This window comes from Diaporthe batatas (genome assembly GCF_019321695.1).
Source record: "Diaporthe batatas strain CRI 302-4 chromosome Unknown Contig00021, whole genome shotgun sequence".
In the NCBI taxonomy this organism is placed as follows: domain Eukaryota; kingdom Fungi; phylum Ascomycota; class Sordariomycetes; order Diaporthales; family Diaporthaceae; genus Diaporthe; species Diaporthe batatas.
Genome location: NW_025408568.1, coordinates 55246 through 78418, shown reverse-complemented (window position 1 = coordinate 78418; position 23173 = coordinate 55246). Strand labels below are relative to the sequence as shown.

General features: G+C 44.9%; 5 protein-coding genes across 5 annotated transcripts; 3 read left to right on the top strand and 2 right to left on the bottom strand.

Moving 5' to 3' along the window:
- Nucleotides 1–3826: 3826 nt before the first annotated feature.
- On the top strand, nt 3827–10823 carry KVR01_012783 (uncharacterized protein; the record flags this gene model as incomplete). Its single annotated transcript, XM_044785601.1, has 5 exons — nt 3827–3956; nt 4027–4856; nt 4953–5063; nt 5135–8721; nt 8780–10823. The coding sequence occupies 5 exons, from the start codon at nt 3827–3829 to the stop codon at nt 10821–10823; spliced, it is 6702 nt and encodes a 2233-aa protein (XP_044638254.1).
- Nucleotides 10824–11755: 932 nt separating this feature from the next.
- On the bottom strand, nt 11756–12733 carry KVR01_012776 (uncharacterized protein; the record flags this gene model as incomplete). The annotated part of the gene is made up of 1 exon (XM_044790022.1): nt 11756–12733. One exon carries the CDS (start codon nt 12731–12733, stop codon nt 11756–11758), a length of 978 nt encoding a protein of 325 aa, XP_044638247.1.
- A 1727-nt stretch (nt 12734–14460) lies between these two features.
- Nucleotides 14461–14868, top strand: KVR01_012694 (uncharacterized protein; the record flags this gene model as incomplete). The annotated part of the gene is made up of 1 exon (XM_044787355.1): nt 14461–14868. One exon carries the CDS (start codon nt 14461–14463, stop codon nt 14866–14868), a length of 408 nt encoding a protein of 135 aa, XP_044638165.1.
- Nucleotides 14869–19247: 4379 nt separating this feature from the next.
- Nucleotides 19248–20252, top strand: KVR01_012737 (uncharacterized protein; the record flags this gene model as incomplete). Its single annotated transcript, XM_044793203.1, has 2 exons — nt 19248–19595; nt 19650–20252. 2 exons carry the CDS (start codon nt 19248–19250, stop codon nt 20250–20252), a joined length of 951 nt encoding a protein of 316 aa, XP_044638208.1.
- Nucleotides 20253–20633: 381 nt separating this feature from the next.
- Nucleotides 20634–22254, bottom strand: KVR01_012780 (uncharacterized protein; the record flags this gene model as incomplete). Its single annotated transcript, XM_044791080.1, has 2 exons — nt 20634–21869; nt 21985–22254. 2 exons carry the CDS (start codon nt 22252–22254, stop codon nt 20634–20636), a joined length of 1506 nt encoding a protein of 501 aa, XP_044638251.1.
- Between the last annotated feature and the right edge of the window lie 919 nt (nt 22255–23173).

The window sequence follows — 23173 nt, the reverse complement described above, 5'->3', positions numbered from 1 at the left end:
GGCCAGGAATATGCAATGCTTATATCACAGTCCATCAGCCAGCCCGACCGTGAACTCTCGACTTTCTCAGACCTCCACACCTACCCAGAGTGATCTGGCACATGCTCCATCTTCGGCATCGCCCATGGCCGAGGGACCACCAGAGGCTGAGCTGTTAATGTGGACTGACAAAGATCTGTGGAACTACACAGACGATGTCTTTTTGCCGGATCTAGAGAAAGTAAGCGGCGCCGCAGCGTTTGATATCACAGGTATGTCATAATACTAGAGGGAACATTGTGGTCCGTTTTGTCATGGAACCGACACTCATCCATAATAATACAGATGGGAGCTGTGAGTTCATGGACGGAACCGGGACTCCAACGGCCACTGAAGCGTCATCATCCGTAGCATCGGAGACTGACACAGCTAAGACCACAAACAAGAATTCCACCAGACCTGAGCATACACAGCGCAATAGCCAGCCACTGACCGGGGTCTCGGAGCCAATTACGCGCTCATGCGACTGTATCGATCAATTATTGCTCCACAATGCAATCCTCAACGCCACTTTGTTTTCGAGGTCGAGCGAGAGCGAACAATCGGCTAGCATCTTTGCTGAGGAAATTTGGCGGTGTCAGAAAGGCTCGATGGGGAGCTGTGAGGCATTGCTGGGCTGCGACTCTTGCTCGTCCCGATCCGAACTAGTCATCCTCGTGATAACAATGTGCGAAATGGTTATGCAAAGTATCGAGGATGTGCACATGCAGTTAAAAGGTAACCAGTTGGGAGGAAATAATTCAAGTACGTCAGAGCAAAATCTTGGTAGCAATCCCTTCAGCAGGCTGTTTGGTGGGGCGGTAATGGGAACCTCTGGAAGGAAAAGCACGAGAAATCATCCGTCAAAAACACGTCGACAATCCAGGATCCGGTGGAATCTCGACGACGACGATCTACACATAGTACAGAGTTTGCTCAAGTCGAGACTCACACGATTTGGTACCGTGTTGACCAGGGTAAGAGAGATCACTGTCGTCAGGCAATGGCCCGTCTATGAGGCCATGAATGATATTATCCGGAACAGACTCGCGATAGTCTCTACAAACCGACAGGAGGGTTGATCATAAGGCCTGGTCTATCGAGAGCACGGGTCTCCATCATTGTGTAACTCTATTGTATATAAATACGGGTTTCTTTTGCTTCATATCTCGGAAACTAGTCAATTTGCTGTTCGATACGGTCTGCTCGGATCTATGAGATGATCTTATGTAAAATTGTAAGGAGTTTGTCCAATGGAGATAAAGTGATTCGGAAGGAATCATTGATGCCTTCCCCCATATTTGGCAGACCCAAAACGCTAGGTAGGTACCTAGATAGACTAATCATCCGTCTAACTATTTGACCAAGATGAGTGTGGACGTTGTATAAATGTGGACACGTTGCAAAAGGAACGAGTCTCAATCTAAATGTACAAACTCCGAGACTCCATGGTGACGTACCCCCATCTGCACGTGCAACCCACACCTGCAATGTGTCCTAACCGCCCGGGCGCTCAAATTTTGAGTTTGTCCAGAAGCATTCTTAGACCCTTGTTGACTTTGCCCGTAGCCTCCTCGATCAGCTCTAACTCGGTCATTATCGTCGTTCTCAGAGCCTTGAGGGTCTTGGCAGTATGCTCAAATGATCCAGTCTCCTCAAATAACTCGAGGAATAGATCTTTGTGGCGAGGGCCGGCGTGCCCTGTCATCTTCCGCTGTTGAAGTAGACCTTTGAGAATATTTCGGCTTTTCGGCCGAGAGTTCTGTAAGGTATGGATCATGATATAACTATATTTACCTTCATCGAGGTCCTCACAACTGCCCTTTGAGTCGGTGTACTTGCAACGCCACAAATCAGCCCAGACACCTAAAGCAACTTCAGAAGGCAAACCTCTTACCTGGTGTGACACTAGGTTCATATAGTCGTCGCGGATCTGAAAATATCGCCCTAGCAGCGTCATAAGGTTGCTCAAATCGGGAACCCCCTTTGTGGCTGTGTTGCTCGCTACCAGCAATCTAAAGATCATTCTGAACAGGCCGCCGGTTTCTTATTCCCGCATCAGCTCAGTGCAATTGCTGTTTCAGAGTGCGACGGATGACTTACTCCCATCGACCATCTGGAGGTACTCATCGACGGTAGGTGGAGACATGTCATAGGTCCAAAAAAGGTCAAGACCTTGACCAGCCACCAAGTTCTTCATCTCGTCTACTCGGACCACAATCAGTTGGAATTTTGGTGCAGGCAAAATGGCATTATTCCATACCAAGAACCGCAACCAAGAAGACAGGATTCTCAAGCCTTGAGACGCGATCTATAACGTCAATTATCATAAAATTGGCCGAATTTACCGTCTGAGGTATTCCGAAGACAGTGTGGGTCGATGGTGCAGAGCGTCGGAGTGGAGAATTGTCCTCCACGTCGTCAAGCCTTTGAGTTCTAGTTAGTAACCTGCACTACAATGGGAAGGTCAGCTGCAGCTTACATCAATGACAGGTTGTGTACATCGGACACAACTTCGGTAACTATCTCCAGGTCCTCCGGATCTGCGCCCACCCAGTCGTTCAAGGCCACGATAGCTTGTTCACGTACCCCCTTGGACGCCAAAGAACTCACGTATTGAAACGGAGCCATCACCGGCTGCTTAATGGAGACATTGCTGTTAGCGACTGCGCTCTCACCGTTCTCCGTTAGTTCACAGCCATCTAGCATACCATGAGTAAACATCGAGTGAAGTCGACATGCAGTACATCCTTGAGCAGTAGGCTATCTGGACGAACATAGTTTGCGCTGCCTTTGTGTTCTCCATTATTACTAGCAGTTGTGCTAATAAGAGTGGACGCGTTGGTACTGTCGCTGGTACAATCCCCACCACTTGACCAACTTTCGGAGGAACCAGCGGAGTCGTCAATTGGTGAGGAATTCGCCAAAGCCTCTTGACCGTCTGCGAATATCAGTAAAGGGTCAATATAGCAAACGCACGGTACCAAGAAGTCGCTACAATGCAAATCAAAACGTACCCAGATCCGTGACACCAGATTTGAGTGTTTGAGGTAGTAACATTTTGTTACCGGGATGTTGGTGAGAGCTGCCCGGGGAGCGAAAATCGAGCCCGGTTGAGGGCATGGTACCTAGGTAGATTTAGGACAAGGATTTGATGGTCCCGTAGCGTATCAAGGTGGCAACTCCAGAGTACAGAGTTAACAAGGCTGCATGCAAAAGCAATTGATATATCAATTCATGTCGGCCCATGGATGAAATGAACAATTGGGGGTAATTTGGAGTCACAGTGTGAGTACACCGAATCAAAGTGTAAAGTCCGGGGAATTATCAGAGAAGTATCCAAAGGTGCTCGGGGCGGTTCCGAACTATGTATAGTTCCGTATTAGGTACACATTATTGTAGTTCTGAAGTTCTATACGCGACAAGCTGGCAGTAAGGAACAGCTGTCGGGTTTCCTCATTCGTCATGACCGGGTCCTCCGGCAGCTCGCTCCGGCGCTCCGGGCGCTTCGGGGCAGCCTCGTTTCATGGGGGCCTCATCCAAGTCACGTACGCGGCATTAGACCGGCCCGAAAGAAGTGACTTCGCTTGTGGCGTTGAAATATTTACGGAGATGCAATGGCGAGCCCTGCAATAGCCCTTTTCTTAAGACTTGAGCCATGCGGTCTGGTTCTGAAGCATGTTATTGAACACAACCGAAACACTCCCTACCCGTCTTCCTAATAAATGCACGATACCTGTTCTCCAGCCAAGCTTCAGTGACATCAGCCTCGCTATCTCCCAGATACCCGTGAACACTTGCTTGCACCATGACGGGAACCAATCCCACCAGAGGGAAGCTAGAACATGATGCAATCGCAATCGTCGGTTTATCATGTCGGCTGCCCGGCGAGGCGTCAAATCCCGAAAAGTTTTGGGAGTTAATGGTCAACGCTCGATGTAAGCCTCTACCTCCCCACGCCTGCGGCACAAGTACCACGATACAGGGACTAACGCGGCGGGTATCCAGCCGCCTACTCAGAGACTTCCAAGCGATGGAACACCTCCGGGTTTCATGATGCAGCCGACGACCGCCCCAACGCTTGCGTGGCTCAGGGTGGCCATTTCCTCGATCAAGACCCTTCGGCGTTTGATGCTACCTTCTTTCATATCAGCCAGCAAGAGGCGGCGGCGATGGACCCCCAGCAAAGGCTCATGCTCGAACTTAGCTACGAGGCTTTCGAAAATGCTGGAATCAAGATGGACCATTTATCTGGGAGTTCAACCGGCTGTTACGTCGGTGTTATGGGCACCGACTGGAGGGAAAGCTTTTCTCGAGACCCCGAGGCCGTCCCCAAGTATGCATACACAGGCTCCGGTACCGAGTTCGTATCAAGCCGTGTCTCATGGTTTTACAACCTCACTGGCCCGTGTATGACTATCAACACAGCTTGTTCGTCCAGCCTGGTGGCCCTGCATCTGGCGTGTCAAAGTCTCCGCACCGGCGAGTGCGAGTCTGCACTCGTGGGCGGAGTCAATTTGATGATCAACCCGGATCTTTCTTGTCACCTGTCCGGGCAGAAGTTCCTAGCCGGTGATGGAAGGTGCAAGACTTTTGACGCGACAGCTGATGGATACGGGAGAGGCGAGGGATGCGCCGCGTTGGTTCTCAAGCGTGCCAGTGATGCAATCCGTGACGGCTGCTCGATTCGGGCAATCGTTCGAGCCACTGGTGTGAACCAGGACGGGAAGACCAAGTCGATAACACTCCCGAGTCAGGATGCACAGGCGTCGTTGATTCGGTCAACATATAAGCTTGCTGGGCTGGAACCCGGGGAGGCGTCCTACTTTGAGACCCATGTAAGCGAGCCCGCCTGCTCCTCACCACAGGGGCTCGGCATCTCATGTCTACCCAGTTTATGTATATTTTCAACGCACATGGGCTAATTCGCAAAGGGAACGGGCACGAAAGCTGGCGACCCTCTTGAACTAGGTGCAGTCTATGCGACAATGGGAATTCTGCGACAAGAAGGAGATCCCCTCTACCTCGGTGCCGTGAAACCTAACGTGAGTTCATCACCCTTTACTAGTACTGTGGGTTTTCAATACTGCGTGTGCGTGATGCTGACCATAATTAGATCGGACATGGGGAGGCCGTGGCGGGTCTGTCGGCAGTCATTAAGTGCGTTTTAATGTTGGAGAAGGATATAATACCACCGACCATCGCCTTCAGCAAGTTAAATCCGGCAATTCCGTTTCAGAAATGGCGGCTAGAAGTCCCTCGAACCTCGCGGCCATGGCCATCGACCAAAGCGACGCGGGTTCTGAGTGTCAATGGGTTCGGTGCTGGAGGTACCAATGCCCACATAATCCTGGAGAGTATTGAGAGCTATCTCAGGCGACCCGGCTTGAAGAATGTGTGTTCCCAGGATTTTAATGGAAACCACATACTGACACAATCCGGACACTCCGTATACTCTCTGAGCCGGCCACATCTCTTCATGGTAGCATCACAGGATAAGGAAGGCATCCAACGACAGAAGGAACTTCTTCGCCAACATGTCCAAAACCTTCCAGAGGAACTTGGAAAGGACGAGAGCTACCTGAGTCGCCTGGCCTTTACCCTGAACCACCATCGATCCCAACTAACCTGGATGTCATACGCTATTGGCACGTCGACAGAGCAACTGGCGGAATCTCTCCAAGACCCAAAATGCCTATCATTCCGGCCTAACCGCAGCCAACGTCCAAGGATAGGATTCGTGTTCACTGGGCAAGGTGCACAATGGGCGAGGATGGGAGCGGAGCTGCTGATGTACGACGTGTTTTCCAACAGCATTAAGGCCGCCGACCGCTACTTCACCCAGGAGCTGGGGTGTCCGTGGTCCGCACTGAAGGAGCTGCTCTGCCAGGGGAGCTCATCCAACATCAACGACCCCGTCTATGCGCAACCACTCGCCACCGTGTTACAAGTAGCTCTGGTAGAACTACTGGCTTCATGGAACATCACACCGTCCTCGATAGTTGGGCATTCAAGTGGAGAGATTGCCGGGGCCTTTTGCGCTGGTGCCATATCGAGAGAAGACGCTTGGAAGATTGCATATTCAAAGGGCGAGGTACTCAAAAACCTGACCGGGCCTCCTGGCGCCATGATGGCGGTGAGCCTGTCGGAAGAAGAGGCCCAGGCCTACATTGACAAGGCTGCGTCAAAGGGGCGGGTAGCTGCAGCCTGCATTAACTCGCCATCAAGCGTCACGCTCTCAGGAGATACTGCGGCCATCAATGAGATCCAGGAGCAACTCAAGGCGGAGGGTCTGTTCCAGCGACGGTTGTTGGTTGGATTCGCCTACCACTCTCATCATATGGAATTAATTGCCGGGGAGTTTTACCAAGGCATTGAGGACATCCAAATCGTTTCTGGGGGTGATGCCACCACAATCCCCATGTATTCCAGCCTCACGGGAGAACTTGCGGATCCAAGTCACCTAGCCAGCCCGGATTACTGGGTCGCAAATGTCGTTTCACCCGTGCGCTTCTCACAAGCTGCGAGCAAACTGGCGAATGTTGGAGTGGATATCCTCCTCGAGGTCGGTCCCCATTGCGCTCTGAAGAGCCCGATTGCGCAAATCTTGAAGTCTTGTGGGCTGAGCGATATCGATTACCGGTCGGTTCTGTATCGCGGAATGGACGCCGCCGATAGCGCCTTGCAGTGCGCTGGTTCACTTGTTGCCCAGTCAGTTCCTGTCAATATTGAGGCACTCAACGGCAACCAAAGAACACTCACAGCCGGGTTCCGTCGCCCTATCACCAACCTGCACCCGTACGCCTGGAACCACACACGAACCTACTGGGCTGAGCCACCCTTGAACCGCGATCATCGCCTGAGAAGTCAGCCACGACGTGATCTGATAGGGGCACCTGTTTCTCCTTTGTCTGCATCCGAGAGGGTATGGAGGGGTTTTCTGCGCATCAGCGACGAGCCTTGGATTGAGCACCACCGAGTCCAGTCGGCCATTATTTACCCAGCCGCTGGGTTCCTTGCCATGGCTATCGAGGGCGCGCGGCAGCTTGCTGACCCTGGCCTTACGGTCAAGCAGTTTAGAATCCGAGATTTTGAGCTTAAGAATGCCGGTCTGATTCCTGAGAATGATGAGCTGGAGACCACGCTCACAATGAAACCAAAGGCGAGCGACGCACTGCTCGGCGCCACGGGCTGGCTCCATTTCTCCGTCTCGTCTCGAAGGGCCGACCAGGACTTTCGCCAGAATTGCCACGGCCTCGTCAAGATCGAATACGGCAAGCCAGGCTCAGTAGCCGTTCCCAGAGTTACGGACGCACAGCAGGGCCACTTTGAGCGAGAATTCAGACGGATAGAGCAACAATGCAGCGAAGTGCAGGACGAGCAGTATCTTTATAAGGATTTACACGGGAAGGGACTTAACTTTGGTCCCAAATTCAGAACTTTGTCCGAGATTCGAAGAGGGAAGGATGTGTCCTTGTGCACCATCACAATTCCTACATCGGGCTCAAATTTCACATCGAAGGCTCCTGAAGAAAGGCCTCATATCGTCCATCCCGTGGCCCTAGACGGGCTGGTCCAATGCTTTTTCGCTGCCACCATTGGCAGGAATGGAAGTCTCAAGGCTGGCATGGTCCCGCGACGGATGAACGAGGTCACAGTCGACGCCAAGCTTCCATATCAAGCGGGGACGCGGTTCCGCGCGTGCGCTGCCGCATACAGACACGGGTTACAACAAATGCGCTCTGATGCTGTGGCGCTCAATGAGGCTACAGAGGAGCCCGTGATGACGATTCAGGGCCTTTACTGGACACCCATCCAGGATCTCGCGGCTGCGCCGGCAAGGAAGAGTCTTTGCTACAATATGTCATGGCAGCCTCTGTTTCCAGTCGAGCCATCGCTTGGAGACTCCGATGGCACCAATAACGTGGTTGTCAACGGGGCTATTCGTTCTGCACCCAATGGTACCGTCCTGAAGGGACCGCCACATGGGAATGGCCGAGACATTTTTCTCATCGGACCTGAGGACCTGGAGCCGGCCTCGGAGCATTTCATAACCAACCTATCAGGCCATCTGAGCAAGAATTTCGGTTGCCGCGTGCAGAGACTCACTTTTGGGCGGGTCCCTTGTACCAGTGACCTCAGGAACAAGCGATGCATCTTCCTAGAGCTTAGCAAGCCTTTCCTTGAAACACCAGACTCAAGTGAGTTTGCGGCGCTCAAGCGATACATTCTAGACTCTTTGGACATCCACTGGATTACGGTCCATGACGGGCCAGGAGCCGGGCTCGTCACTGGGTTTGCGAGAACCCTCCGGAACGAGATGCCCGATCTGACGTTCCGAGCCCTGAATTGTACCGAGGACACGGTGTCTGACACAACAGAGGCAGCCTTGAACATCATATCCCAATTCGTAACCGAGCAGGATCCCAGCGAAGATGAGCATGCCGATAGTGAGTTTCGACTTCGAGGGGGGAGGCTCGAGGTATGTCGGGTCCGGGAGTCTGTGGAACTTAACGACGAGATTCACGACATGGCGAGCGGCAGGGTCGCGCCGGTCGCAATCAAGGATGTCACTACCGATCTGATGCTTGGCCCCCAGGCCATCGGAAGTCTAGATGGACTCCGCTTCGAGGCAGTTCGTGAGTCAGGGGTCGCGTTGGCCGATGACGAGGTTGAGATCGAGGTTAAAGCCACGGGTCTGAAGTAAGTTGGAGGGCAACCGCCGCCGCAAGGTCGAGCTGCTAACCAATGCATGATGTAGTTTCCGAGACGTCTTGACAGTCATTGGCGAGATTCCAGACGACCACGTTGGACGGGAGGCAGCAGGTGTGGTGCTGCGCAAGGGCGCCACAGTGGCAAGATTTAAGCTGGGCGATCGCGTATGCTGTCTTGCGCCCGGCGCGCACAGGACGCGTCTCCGAGTCAGCGAGAAACTATGCCAGGACATGGGCCAGATGTCCCATCAGGATGCTGCTTCGCTACCCCTCGTGTTCTGTACCGCATACCACGCCCTGGTCAATCTCGCACGCCTGCGGCCAGGGCAGTCGGTCCTCATTCATGCCGCGGCCGGCGGCGTGGGCCAGGCGGCCCTGCAGGTCGCACGACACCTCCAACTTGAGATCTTTGCCACCGTGGGATCGGCCGAGAAGCGGGAACTAGTGACGACGCACTACGGAGTTTCTGACGACCACGTCTTCAGCTCCAGAGATTTGACCTTCCGAGCCGGAGTCATGGCGGTGACGGGCGGCCGCGGCGTCGACTGCGTGCTGAACTCGCTGGCGGGAGAGGCTCTGGCTGAGAGCTGGCACTGCCTGGCGCCTTTCGGCACCTTTGTTGAGATCGGCATGAAGGACATCCTGAGCAATAGCGCTCTGGACATGCGGCCGTTCGGCAACAATGCCACCTTCTGCTTCTTTAACCTCGAGCTCATGGAGAGGATTGCGCCGGACATGCTTGCGGGCATCCTCGGCGACGTCTGCGCTCTCATCCGCCAGGGGTCATTGAAGCCAGTGACGCCAGTTATGCGCTATCCTGTTTCCCAAGTTGAGGGCGCGTTCCGGCTGATGCAAGCCGGCAAGCACCGGGGCAAGATCGTGCTGGATTTCGAGAAGCGTAGCAGCAACGAGACGATCCCCATGGCCAAGTCGATCCACGCCGTGGCCAGACTGTCGCCGGAAGCAACCTATGTGCTTGTTGGTGGGCTGGGTGGGCTGGGGAGAAGCCTCTCGACTCTTTTGGTATCGCAGGGTGCCCGAAATCTCTGTTTCTTGTCAAGGTCGGGGGCTGCATCACCGGAGGCAAAGTCGTTAGTCGAGCGACTCAAATCGGGGGCGGTACGGACAAAGGTCATTAGATGCAATGTCGCGGATGAGGCCGAACTCGAGGCAGCAATGAAGGAATGCGCCAGAGACATGCCCCCTATCAAGGGCGTGATCCAGGCCGCAATGGTGCTGCGAGATGCCGTCTTCGAGGGAATGACGCACACCCAGTGGGAGCAGTCCCTTCGTCCCAAGGTCCGAGGCTCGTGGAACCTGCACAAGGTCCTCCCGCAAGACATTGACTTCTTCGTCATGCTTAGCTCCTTCAGCGGCATCTTCGGCAACCGAGGGCAAGCCAACTACGCTGCTGGATGTACCTTCCAGGACGAGCTCGCACGCTTCCGCCACCGGCAGGGCCTCAAGGCAGCGAGCATAGATCTCGGGGCCATGGCCGATGTCGGGGTCCTGGCCGAGAAGGGCGCGGCAGGCGACATCGCGTCTTGGATCGAGCACTTTGGGATACGCGAAGAAGAGCTCCACACGATCCTGGTGCTCTCCATCGCGAGACAGGCCAGCGGCGACTGGGCCGCTGAGAACCCGCAGCTGGTGACTGGCCTCGCGACAGGGGAAGCTGCAAGCCAGGCTGGCGTGTGGCCCCAGTATCTGGACGAACCCAAGTTCTCACTGATCGCGCAGCACAGTGGCCAGCAGGGCGACCGTGCTCTCGCATCTGCAGACTCGCCTGGTGCTAAATTGGCGCAGGCCGAGTCGATGGCTGAAGCAGTCCACATCGTCGTCTCAGGTATAACTGCCACACTGTCAAAGTCGCTGCAGATGCCCAGCGAGGATGTCGACGTCAGTCGTCCCCTTTATTTCTACGGCGTCGATTCACTAGTGGCGATAGAGATGAGAAACTGGGTTATCAAGGAGTTCAAGAGTGATGTCTCGCTCTTTGATATCCTCGCTCAGGTCCCAATTGCGCAATTGGCTGAAAGCATTGCCAAGGGAAGCAAAGCGTTTCGCGGGGAAGCGGGTGAGATATCTTGATATCTCTATAGCTCCATACTCTAATAATAACTATTGCTTTATCGAAACTATAAAAAGTAGTTTTAAAAATAAAATACATTTACTAGTTTATATTATTATAAAGTAACTTACTTATTTTTATATTACTTTTTAATATAACTTTTTCTTTTTATTAAATTTTATATTTTTAAAGTTTTATTATTATATATAATTTTTTGAACTTAATATATTAATTTCTTTTTAAAATAATAATTTTATAAATATTTTATATTTAATTTATTATTATTAATAATAATTATTTTAAATATTAAGTTTATTTAATAATTTTAAATTTTATTATTTAAACTTTTATTATAAATAATTAAATTTAAAATAAAACTTTAATTTAATTTAATATATAATATTTTATAACTTTTTATAATTAAAAAATAAATTATTATTATAATTTAAATTTTATTATTTAATATTTTATAATAAATTTAATTAAATTAAATATAAGTTTTATATATTATATTATAATTTTAAATAATAAAACTTATTTAATATATTTAATTATTTTAATAATGAAACAAGATTTATAAAATATCTTTATATTAATATATAGTATACTTAAAATAATAACACCGTTAATCTATATGAATTTAGCGAGGCATTCATTATGGACCTACCTTGGACGGTGTAGCTCGAGTAGCCTAATTTAATGTAGTAAAACACAGCTATGGTAGAGAATAGGCGCTGTGGGCTGTGGCAGGAAGGAGCGATAGACCAACGGCGGGTTGTCAAGTAGGAGGCCTTCTCTAGCCAGTTTTGGGTGAGCTTTTCTCCCTGACGACACACACAACTTATCAATCCACTCCTTTGCCGGCGGGCGACGCACACAACTCTTAGCTAACAGCGCCTAAACCGGACTACGGAATTCTAAATTCTTTTGCGAGACACTATTCTGCACTACCTTATCCCAATAGAGCCCGCTTGAGCCATGACAGTCGTGTTTCATTTGCTGCTTTCGAGATGGCTGCCTCAGGGGCTATCAGGTTGAAGCTGTGCGGCGCACCAGGCCAAATGTGCAACTCAGCCTGACCGCCACACTCCCACATGCGGGAGGCATACTGCACCGCCTCGTCCCTGAACGGCTCAGCCGAACCTGCCTCGATGTAGGCAGGCGGCAGGGTTGTAAGGTCTTGGGCGCGGGCTGGGGCGTCGTAGACACTCACATCGTCTGTGCCGGCCCTAGCAGCCAGCACCAAGCCCCACGCGAACTTGTTGTCGTCGGAGCTGAAGGACCCTCCCGTGGGGTACTGGCGGGCCGAAATCGTCGTGCTCCGGTCGTCCAACATGGGACACACTAGAACCTGACCACATAACCGTGGTCCGCTGTTGCGGTCCCTTGCCATCAGAGCCACGCCGGCGGCAAGACCACCTCCTGCAGAAAACCCGACGAGCACGATCCGGCCCCTGTCGATTGCGAGGTCTTCTGTGTGGGCCCAGACCCACTGCAGAGCCGCGTACGCATCCTCAGTGGCTGTCGATCCGGGATGCTCGGGCGCCAGCCGGTAGCCCACGCTAATGGTGACGGCGTTGAAGGCCTTGGTCCACTCGACTAGTGGATGAATCATTGTATAGGCATCCCCCATGATCCTGGCTCCGGGATGATAGTAGACGAGGCATGGCCTGGAAAGTCTCGGCCCGCTCGTGGGCTCCACCACCACAATTGGGACATGGTCCGAGGTTCTTCCAGCGCGACACATGTGCCCCGAGATTTGAAGCTCCGGGTCGGCCCGCAGCCGTTCCGATGTGGCTTCTGATGCCTCGCTGGCACCTTTGCGGCCCTCCGGCAGGGTGTCTGCACTAAGTGCTGTCGGGTGGGAGCCGAGCCTCACGGCCAAGATGGCCGCGAGCTCCGGGTCGTATGGTGGCGCACGATCATGCATGTCGAATAATGTATATGTTTGTCCAAGTCGCTGACGCCTGCAACTGCGATGCTAAGCCATTGTCACACGTCTGGCTGGGCATGTGTGCGTGTGCACTTTGAATTCACTGATTCGGGGATCCCAATTCGGAAGCCCGAATTCACTCCGGGCAGTGGACTGGCCCTGCGATATCCTGCACGGACATGTGCCACAGTGGTTCGTGTCAAGGACGAGTGTTGTATGGTTCCCCATAGGCCTCCTGAAGTTGTCTCATCATCATTCAATCAGTGATACGTCTCTTTATCGATCATGGCGCCTCGACTCAATGACATCCTGCCCGAGGCAGAGCAGCTACGTTCACGACCAAATGTTGCTCTCATACTGGCAGCACTGGTTTTGGGGATTTGCCTCTTTTCCTCCAGAGGGTCCAAATTATCTGCATTTCCTCTAATTAATCCTAAATCATTCCTTGATGTCATAGGCGTGGTGGCGAAAACCGGCTATGCGATCAATGGCGGCCAAATCATTGAAGCAGGTTTCAAAAAAGTTAGGCGTCCAGTCTCCTCTCTTCTCACATTGCCAATATTGACAAATTAGATTAGTTTGGCAAATCTAAGCCATTCCGCGTATTGTCCGATGCGGGCGAAATGATCATCCTCCCCTCCCGGCTGGCCTACGACATCCGCAATGACGAAAGGCTTAGCTTCGCACATTTTATCAGCAAGGTAATTACCTCATTCGGGCATACAATTGAATCATAAACCCGCCCTTTTCTTTGATAAGATCGCTGAGTCTATTCCATTTAGTACAACCATCAAGGAATTCCTGGCTTTGAGTCCATGAGCGATAGCGCCCTGGACCCCAGGCTTGTTCAGATGATTCAAAATAAATTGACACCAAGTTTATGTGAGTGCCATCTCCTGAGTCGTTTGTTGTCCGCCCTGCTGACTCGCACCAGCCACGGTGATAGAAGCGCTTTCAGAAGAAGCCGAAATTGTTCTACGCAAGTTGTTCACTGAAAGCAAAGGTACTAAATTAGACCCCTCCGACCCCTATCATATGACTAACCCGAAATTAGAGTGGCAAGAACTGGTCCTCAAGGACACAGTCCTTGATTTGGTTGCTCAGGTCTCGGCGCGGGCTTTTCTTGGCAAAGAACTATGTAGGAACGCAGACTGGCTGCGAACTACCAAGGACTTCTCTGTCCAGGGTTTTATTGCCGGCATGGAATTGAGAATGCTCCCGAAGCCTCTGAGACGCGTTGCCCACTGGTTCCTACCCAGCTGTCGCCAGCTTCGAGCCTTGAGGGAAGAGGCGATCGGATTAATCACACCAGTCGTGGAGAATCGGCGACGCCAAAAGGCGGCCGTGGCTGGTGGTAGCGCTCCGGAGTTTAATGATGCAATCGAGTGGTTTGAACAAGTGTTCGATGGGGACGACTACAACGCGGCATCCTTCCAGCTTGCTCTTTCGACCGCTGCCGTACATTCATCGGCCGATTTGCTCACCCAGGTATTATTTGATCTAATCGTACATCCGGATCTAGTAGACGACCTGCGCAGGGAAATCGTTTCGGTTATCAGAGAGACCGGCTGGAAGAAAACTGCCATGTTCAAGCTGCGGCTCATGGACAGTGTCTTGAAAGAAAGCCAGCGGTTAAAACCCGCCATTGCCAGTAAGTATTCTGTATTAAATTTTCCACACCAGCAAGAGACTCAGTTACTAATAGAGGTCTGCCTTAAGTGACCATGTGCCGTGAGGTCTTGTCCGAGTTCACGCTCTCTGATGGTACTTTACTGCCGAAAGGAGCATTCGTGGGCATTTCGACCAATGGATTGTGGGACGAGGAGAATTGGAAGAATGCAGATCGCTTTGATGGGTATCGCTTTTTGCGCATGCGGGAGATGTCAGGCGGTGAAAATCAGTGGCAGCTGGCCACCCCGAGCCAGGGTCATTTGGCGTTTGGGTATGGCAAACATGCTTGCCCCGGTCGGTTCTTCGCCGCCCAGGAGCTTAAGATTATCCTTTGTCACATTTTGCTAGAGTACGATCTGAAAATGGCGCCAGGGGAGACGGCCAGGGTGCAACAGAGCGGGATCCTGTTAAATGCGGACGGAGCCGCTAAGATTATAATGCGGAGGCGGTCGGGACAGTAATACTTAGCCTTAAGTTAATAGACTTACTAGTATTAAATACACTAGAGTAAATAGAGCAACCTTTATTATAAATAAAGTAAGTATACTAAGTTAAATTTTTATTATTAGTTTATTTATATTATTATTTATATATATATAATATTAATATTTATTTATTTTATAGTTATATTTATTTATTTAATTTTTATTAATCGTTTATTTAATATTTATTTTTAAAATAACTCTTTTATATTTATAAATACTTTTAAATTAATATTAAAAGACTTTATAATATAATTTACTTTTTTAATTTTTAATACTTTAAATATAAAGTTTTTAATATTTTTAAAAATACTTTTAATATAACTTTTAATATACCATTTAATATACCTTTTAATACACTTTTTAACACACCTTTTAATATACTTTTTAATTTATATAAATTTAAATATTAGTTAAATATTTAAATATTAATTAATTATTAAAAGTTAAAAGATAAAAAAGTTAAAATAAAATTATATTATTTCTAACTTTTAACTTTTTTAACTTTTAACTCTTTAAATTTCTAACTTTATAATATTAAATTAATATTTAAATATTTAATTAATACTTAAATATATATAAGTTAAAAGCTTAAAAATTAAAAAAGTTTTAAAAAAGTATTAAAAATTTGAAGAATTTTAATTAAGTATATAATTTTATATAAGTTTAATATATAAATTCTTATATTACGTAAGTAGTTAAAAGAAATTAAGTAAGTGAATATAATTATTAAGTAAGTAAATATTAGTTTTTATATATATATATATATATATTATATTAAAATATATTATATATTGTTTTAATTATTCTTAAATAAATTATTAATTTTATATAAATTATTTATATTTTTTAAACTTTATTATTAAGTTAAAAGTAAATAATTAGAGTTTTAAATAAATAAAATATGATGAACTTTTATATTAACTTATTAAATTATATTTAATTTATTAATTTATTAAAAATTAATATTATTATAAATTATAAATTATTTAATTTTAATATTATTAAGTTTTAAATATAAAATTATTATATAACTTAAATAAATTAATTTAAATAAATAAAAATAAAGTTATTATTCTTTTAATTAAAGTTTTAATTTTATTTAAATAAATATTTATTAAGTAAAATTACTTAAAAATAATTACTTAACTTATTATACTATTTAATTATATTATAACTTTTAAGTAAAGTAATTATATTTTAATATATATAATATTTAAATTTATAATTTTAATATTTTTATAAAAAAAATTATTAATAATTAAATTTATAATAAAATTAAAAATATTATTACTTTAAAAGAAATTATTAATATTTAAAATAACTACTATATTTTTAAAAAAGTAAAAGATTATAAATTTAATTTAATATATATTAAAAGTTATAAAACTTTAAAACTTAAACTTAAAGATTTTAATTTAAAGTTTATATTTATAAAAATAAAAATATTTATGAAGTTTTAATTAAATTAAAATTTAAATTAAGTTATAATATAATAAAATAATTAAATAAAAATTAATTAAAAATTATAATTATAAATCTTTTAATTTTATATTAAAAGGTTTATAAATTTTATATATTATATATTATATTTATATAAAAATAATTATATTGTTTATAAAATAAATATTTTATTATTATTTTTCTTAATAATTAAAATTAAAAATAAATTAAGTCTTTTTTATAATAAATTATAAAAATTATTTTATTAAATATAAAGTATTTTAAAATAATAAATAAAATATATAAAATTTATAAAGTTTAAAAACTAATATATATTAAAATTAAACTAAGCTAACTTTAGGTTAATTTTAAGCTCAATTTTAGTATATAAAGCTTTACTATACTTAAAAAAGTACTTTTCTACTTAATTTATTAATATTAAAACTTTTAGAATTTCTTTTTTATTATATATTATAAGTAGTTATTAAATAGTAGCTATAATATAGTAATAATATTTATTTTTAATAAATTTTTAAAATATATTTATTTATAGTTTAAAAGGTAAGTTATTTTTAAAATTAAGTATATTAAGATATTTATAATATATTTATTAAAATTAAATAAGAATTAATACCCTTTATACCTTAAAATAGCTAGTCTTCCTCTTTTATAAATATTAAAGTACTTTTTATTAAAAAGTAAACTATTAAAACTATTATTATTCCTTTAAAAGTTATAATAAACTTATAATATATATTTTTATATTTATAAACTTTATTTATTAAAGTTTTATAATACTTAAATAATTAATATTTTTAAAGTTTTAAAAACCTACTCTATTTAATATCTCCCTATTATTAAAAGCTTTAAGTTAAAGCCTAACCTACTTTTTTAACTATTTTCTAATAAGACTTTTTTTATAATACTTTACTATATAATTAGAGTAGTAATAACCTTTAAGGAAAGAGAATACTTAAAAAGGTTTATTTTTTATTATTTAATAAATAGTTTAATTAGAAGGATTTATTAAATTTAGAATATTTTAACTCTAACCCTATTTATATAGGTTTATAACCCTTTTTTAATTAATTAAAAGATTAAATAGAATTTAAAATAATATTAAAACCTTTAAAGATTAATAGATTTTATATCTTTTATTAGTTAGATAAAAATAGAGCCTATTATAAAACAAAGTTTAATAAAGTTAATATTAAAGGGTAGAAAATAATAAAGTAAAGGATAATTATTATAATAAAAGCTTTAAGATTAATTATAATAATAAATAAAAAAAGATATAATAATACTTAAAGTTAAATTAATAATCTTTAATTTAATTATAAAGATTTTAACTATTATACTATTAAGGATAGTAGTTTTTATATATTAAGTAGGTATTTAATATATATTAAAATTAGATTAGGTTAACTTTAGGTTAATTTTAGGTTTAATTTTAATATATAAAGTTCTACTATACTTAAAAAAGTACTTCTCTATTTATTCTATTAGTATTAAAACTCTTAGAATTTATTCTTTTATTATATACTATAAATATTTATTAAAAACTTTAATAAAATAATTATTTAAATATATTTAAAGTTATTAAAAGTTTTATTTAAACTTAAAATTAATATTAAAATAAATAAATTATTAAATAATAAAAGAATATAATAAAGTTAACTTTTAAATAATTTATATATAAGTTTATAAACTTTTAATCTATTTATATAATAGAAGTAAAACTACTTTAATACTCTTTTAATCTCGGGGTGTGGGGCATAACTAAACTATCCGGCCGTAGTGACCTCGGGATTCTATATTCGGTCTCCGAACAGTTCTTGCCTTGTTGAATACAGTGTCCTCCTCCTATCAAGTTGAAAGATAACTGGCCTAAGTCCGAGAGCCGTGTCATTGTGAGCCCAAGATCGATGCCATGCTCTGTCTAATCAAAGCAAGTCATTCACTCGCCAAATTTGTAGCGTACAGCCGAAACACCCCACGCCGGAGTACGCATGAACTACTCTGCTGCGAGTCAAGTAATTACCTCAAATGCATTCGAGGAAGCATCCGACCTGGTGGTATATTTATAGGCGGTGACTTTGTGTTGAAACAACAGTTCATCCCATCTTTTGACTGCGGTTGTCAACAAGAATGTTCCACTGAAAACATGGCGCCGGGAGATATACTGCCTTTTAGCCTCCCTGTGTCGATTCCCAGATCAAGCAGAATTATAACTATTCTTCTCATAACCTGTTCGGTGGTGTCATCGGCGGTAAGTATCTAACAGACATCCCGAAATCTGGGTAGATTGCTAAAATAATCGTGTAACAGACAAATGGCTTCGACACCGCCATGATGTATGTCATCCCAAGGCTTGGGCAAGAACCGATGCCACTCCAACCATCCGGGAGATATTTGAACTCACCGTGTGCTAACATTCCATTAGGAATGGGCTTAACATACTTCCGTCGTACAATAATTACTTTCAACTAAGCAGTGTAACCAGAGCACTGAACACCGCCAGCCTCTACATCGGCGGTTGCCTTGCAGGCATGGTCTGGGGGCCCGTTGTGGACAAAGTGGGGCGTCGTCCGGCCCTCTTCTGGGCGGCAGTTCTGACACTGGCCGGGGTTGCTCTTCAGACGGCGGCTCAGCATGTCGCCATGTTCATCGTCGCCCGTGTCATTGTCGGCTTTGGCAATGTATCTTCCATCATTACCGCCCCAAACTACCTGGCCGAGACCCTTCCTTGGAATAGAAGAGTCATTGGCCTCGGTATATTGAGCGACTGTTATTTTGTGGGTGCTTTGATTGCAGCTGGAGTGACGTATGGATCGGGACGCTTGGAACCTTCCACATGGGCATGGCGACTCCCCAGTGCGTTACAAGGTGTGTTCTCGCTGGTGTGCATTGGAATCATGGCGTTCCTACCCGAGAGTCCTCGGTGGCTTGTCAGCAAGGGCCTGCACGATCAGGCATTGGCTGTTTTGAATCTCACCAACGGAGGATCCGCAAATCCACAGATTGCCGAGCTCGTCGAGACCCAGTTCCGCGAGATCTGCGACACGCTGGAGTACGAACAAACGCCCGAAGCAAAAATGTCGCTCAGACAGATCATGCACAACAAAGGGGCGAAAAAGCAACTGATCGTCACGTGCTCTTGCGCCTTCATGTCCTACCTAGGGGGCAACCTCATCGTCTCTTACTACCTTGGGCAGATGCTCTACAATGCCGGCATCACAGACTCCACAACTCAGCTGCAGATTGTATGTACTATGGACCCTCGCTTGCCGTGTCAATTTGACTAACTTTGCTACGAGAATATTGTCCTCAGCGCTTGGTGTCTTGTCGTCTCGTTGGTCGGAGTAGCCATCACTGACAAGCTCGGCATGAAGTTTTCAGTTCTGATGAGCACGGGTCTGTCAGGCGCTGCCTTATTCATTGTTGGGGCGTTGACAAAACTTTACGGCACATCGACATATTCCCCGGGAGTGTATGCTACGGTGGCCATGATATTCATCTTCATGGGAACGTACAGTGTGGGCTGGACTCCGGTTTTGTACCTGGTCCCTGCCCAAGTGCTGAGTTTCCGAATGCGTGCTGTTGGTCTAAGTCTGTTCCAACTGATTGGATGTTCGACTGGGCTCTGGGCAGTGTTTGCTTTCCCAATTGCTCTCGACAGTATTGGCTGGAAAACTTACATGATTAATGGCTCATGGAATCTCGTCATGTTTTCTTTCATTGCCTGGTACTGGGTCGAGATCAAGAACAAAACATTGGAGGAGATTGACGAACTTTTTGACGGAGTTAAGCATTCCAACGTGGCTGATGTTAATGCCGTGGAAAATGAGGTAATCCACGACCATACTAATGAGAAATCCTCAAGGAGTGTGTCTGCTAGCAGTAAGGAAATAAGTCTATAAAGACGATTTAATAAGTTCTTTTAATGATTAAAGAAGGGGAACTGTTTTTATTAATTAAATAATAAATTTATTAATATTATTTATTTAATAAATATATTTATTAAAGAAAAGTATAAAAATAAATTTAAAAATATTAAAAGATTTAAAGATTATATAATATTAATAGTAATAATTTATATAAACGGTATAATATAATAAGAAATAAGTTAAATAAAAAGAGTTAATAAGTTTATAATAAAGAATAATAAAAGACTAAATATTTAAAATTTAAATAATATATAAAATATAATTATATAATGAAGTTATTTTAAGATAGTAATACTACTATTATTTTAAATAAAGATAAAGTTTTATAAGCGTAAATACTTAATACACAGTTCTTTAGAACGATTCCGAATCTTCCCACTGAGCGAGTTCGTTTCCTATGTCGTCCCAAACATACCCCGGGAGAGTTGCCTCGACCCAGTGGTTACCGTCCAAGTCTACTCCGTTGATCAGAATAGAAGTCGCGAAGCTGTCCGCCGACACAGAGCAGCCAAACTGCCAGACAGGCAGTCCAGCCGTGGCTAGATTTCGGTCTGGTCCTTTTGTGACCACCGCTGGCTTGAAGTCGAACACGTCGTGCCAATTAAGCCTCGAGAGATTGGACAGGACCACGAGGATGCTGTCTGAGTCGGAATATAGGGGCACTGTGCCAGTTGCTGAGATAGATTGAAGATTACGTCGGACTGCCGCATAAATCTGCGACTCCGAGATCTGGCGCTTGATGCCTTCTCGAATTTGGGACGCAAAGCGAGTCAAGGGTGCCACCAGTACGTCCCCCAAGGTCACAAATGTGAAACTCCAAGACAGGAGATTCTGGGCATAGACGGTGCGAGGTTCCAGTAGTTTCTGGAGTCTTGATCTTAGGTCAATCGCCCCCATGATAACAACTGACCGGTTGGACTGCCTGAACATTTTCGAACATGCCAATCGTATTAACCAGGCGGATAGAATGTCTCCATTGCTAATGAATTGTTTCTGTTCGGGATGGTCTTTGAACATGGCCTCTTGTTCTCGTTGAGTCTGTTGCTTGACGTGAGCTAATAGGCGGGCCGGAATGAATATGCCTCTGTGGTGAATTTTTGGTGTGAAGATCCAGGCTGTCAATGAGCGGATGGAGAAAATGAAGAGCCTGAAACCCCGTAATCGCTTTTGGTCAAGGGCAAATGGCTCGTCGTCTTGGACATTGTCCGTGTCCAACCTAGAAAGCGCGTCTTCGTGTAGTCCACCTAGGACCTCGATCTCATCCCAGTTCTTTGCCCCAGCCAGGACCTTGCACCAGTTTTTTATCATACCGATCCAACCCATGCCGTCGGTCAAGGCGTGCGGGAAGGTGAGTACAACTAATGTGGCATCTGCGTAGTTGATGACATGTAGAGATATCAAAGGTATGTCATTCTTCACATACTCGTCAATAGACATTGGTGTATGGGGACCAACCAAGAAACGCCGTACGCCATCCGGTATGTCAATAACGCGGGCTTTTCCCGCACGAGGTTGTATGATTTCTGCATCCGTAGCCTCATCGATAGTCGTAGGGTAAGTTGTGTGCGTGTAAGAGACGGCCGGTACATCCTGCGAGAAATGATCGGGAACATGGAGTTCAAGCTTCCCGGCAGCCTTTATGAAGCTGTCAGTGTTCATTATGCGTAACAACATGTAGAGTGCATAACACTCATTGGGAACTCACATCAAGTCGAAAACGACCGCCGAACTTTTTCCAGTCTCCCATGCTCAAGAGCTCCGTCAAGGAATTGTATAGCAGGTCCCCATCAAGAACATCGTCGAAACGTAAGGCTTGACTGGTCACAATACCCCTCAGAGTGGGAATGTTATCGATCGCATGGACCGGCAAGACGGTGTCGGTCAATCGCCACTTGGGTGCAGATTGGTCCCTATCCTTCCTCTGATGTCGACGAGGATCAATGGATCTTGGAATCAAGAGAAAAAAAGAGGACATGATGACTTTTGGTTGGAGTACCAGACCGTTACAGCTGATCGTCACTTTTCTATATTAGGAGGACACTTGGAATTTCAGCGAAGGGTTTTTACCCATTGATAAATGTTATGTTAGTACGATTCTACCAACGGCCGCTTTCCGTCCGGTGCACCAGTTAAGTGTCTCCGACTCTTATCGGGGTGCCCGGGGATAGTCTTCGGACCGGATGAAACAAGCAAGTGGGCCATTTGCGAAGCTTTATTAGTCAGGTACTGTACCAAGCCAAGACGGAAACTTTGAATGATTCCACTGCATGTGTAGCCATTGCGCGGATTGTCATTCGTTCGACTGTCAACGCATCAGCTATCAGGGCCTGGGCTCTAAAGCAACATGATGTTTCGACTCCAGATGGATTTGGGTTGTTAGGCAGCCTTCTGTAATTTCTGTTTGGCATGGGTGCGGCGAAATTATCCAACAGTTTCTGTGCTCAACACTCCAGTACCCCCATCACATCGGTAATATAGAGAAATTGTTACGATACTAATAGTATATACATATTTGTTTTCAAACAAAATTTGTTGATGACAAAGTACAGTTGCAAAATTACAGCGCTTAGTGCAATCACGAAAAGTAAGAGATCAACCTAGGAACCACGCTGACCGGCAGCAAGTCATCTGGGCTTCCTGCTAGACGCTGCTGCGCATAGATCCAGGAGGCATTAGAGTAAGATAGAAAAGTCCAGACCCACAAAAAACCGAAAAGTCTTCTCAGAGTGCTTGGCAACGGGACTACCTTTCCCACGCTTCCCTGGAACAGGTCTTCCAGGATGATGCCCATAGGCTGAAGGATAAATGTTGTGAATGAGCCGGCATCTGAAAACGGAATTCCCATGCCCAAGTCCGAGGAGAGATGGTATATCCCAGAGATTAGGAAAGTGAGC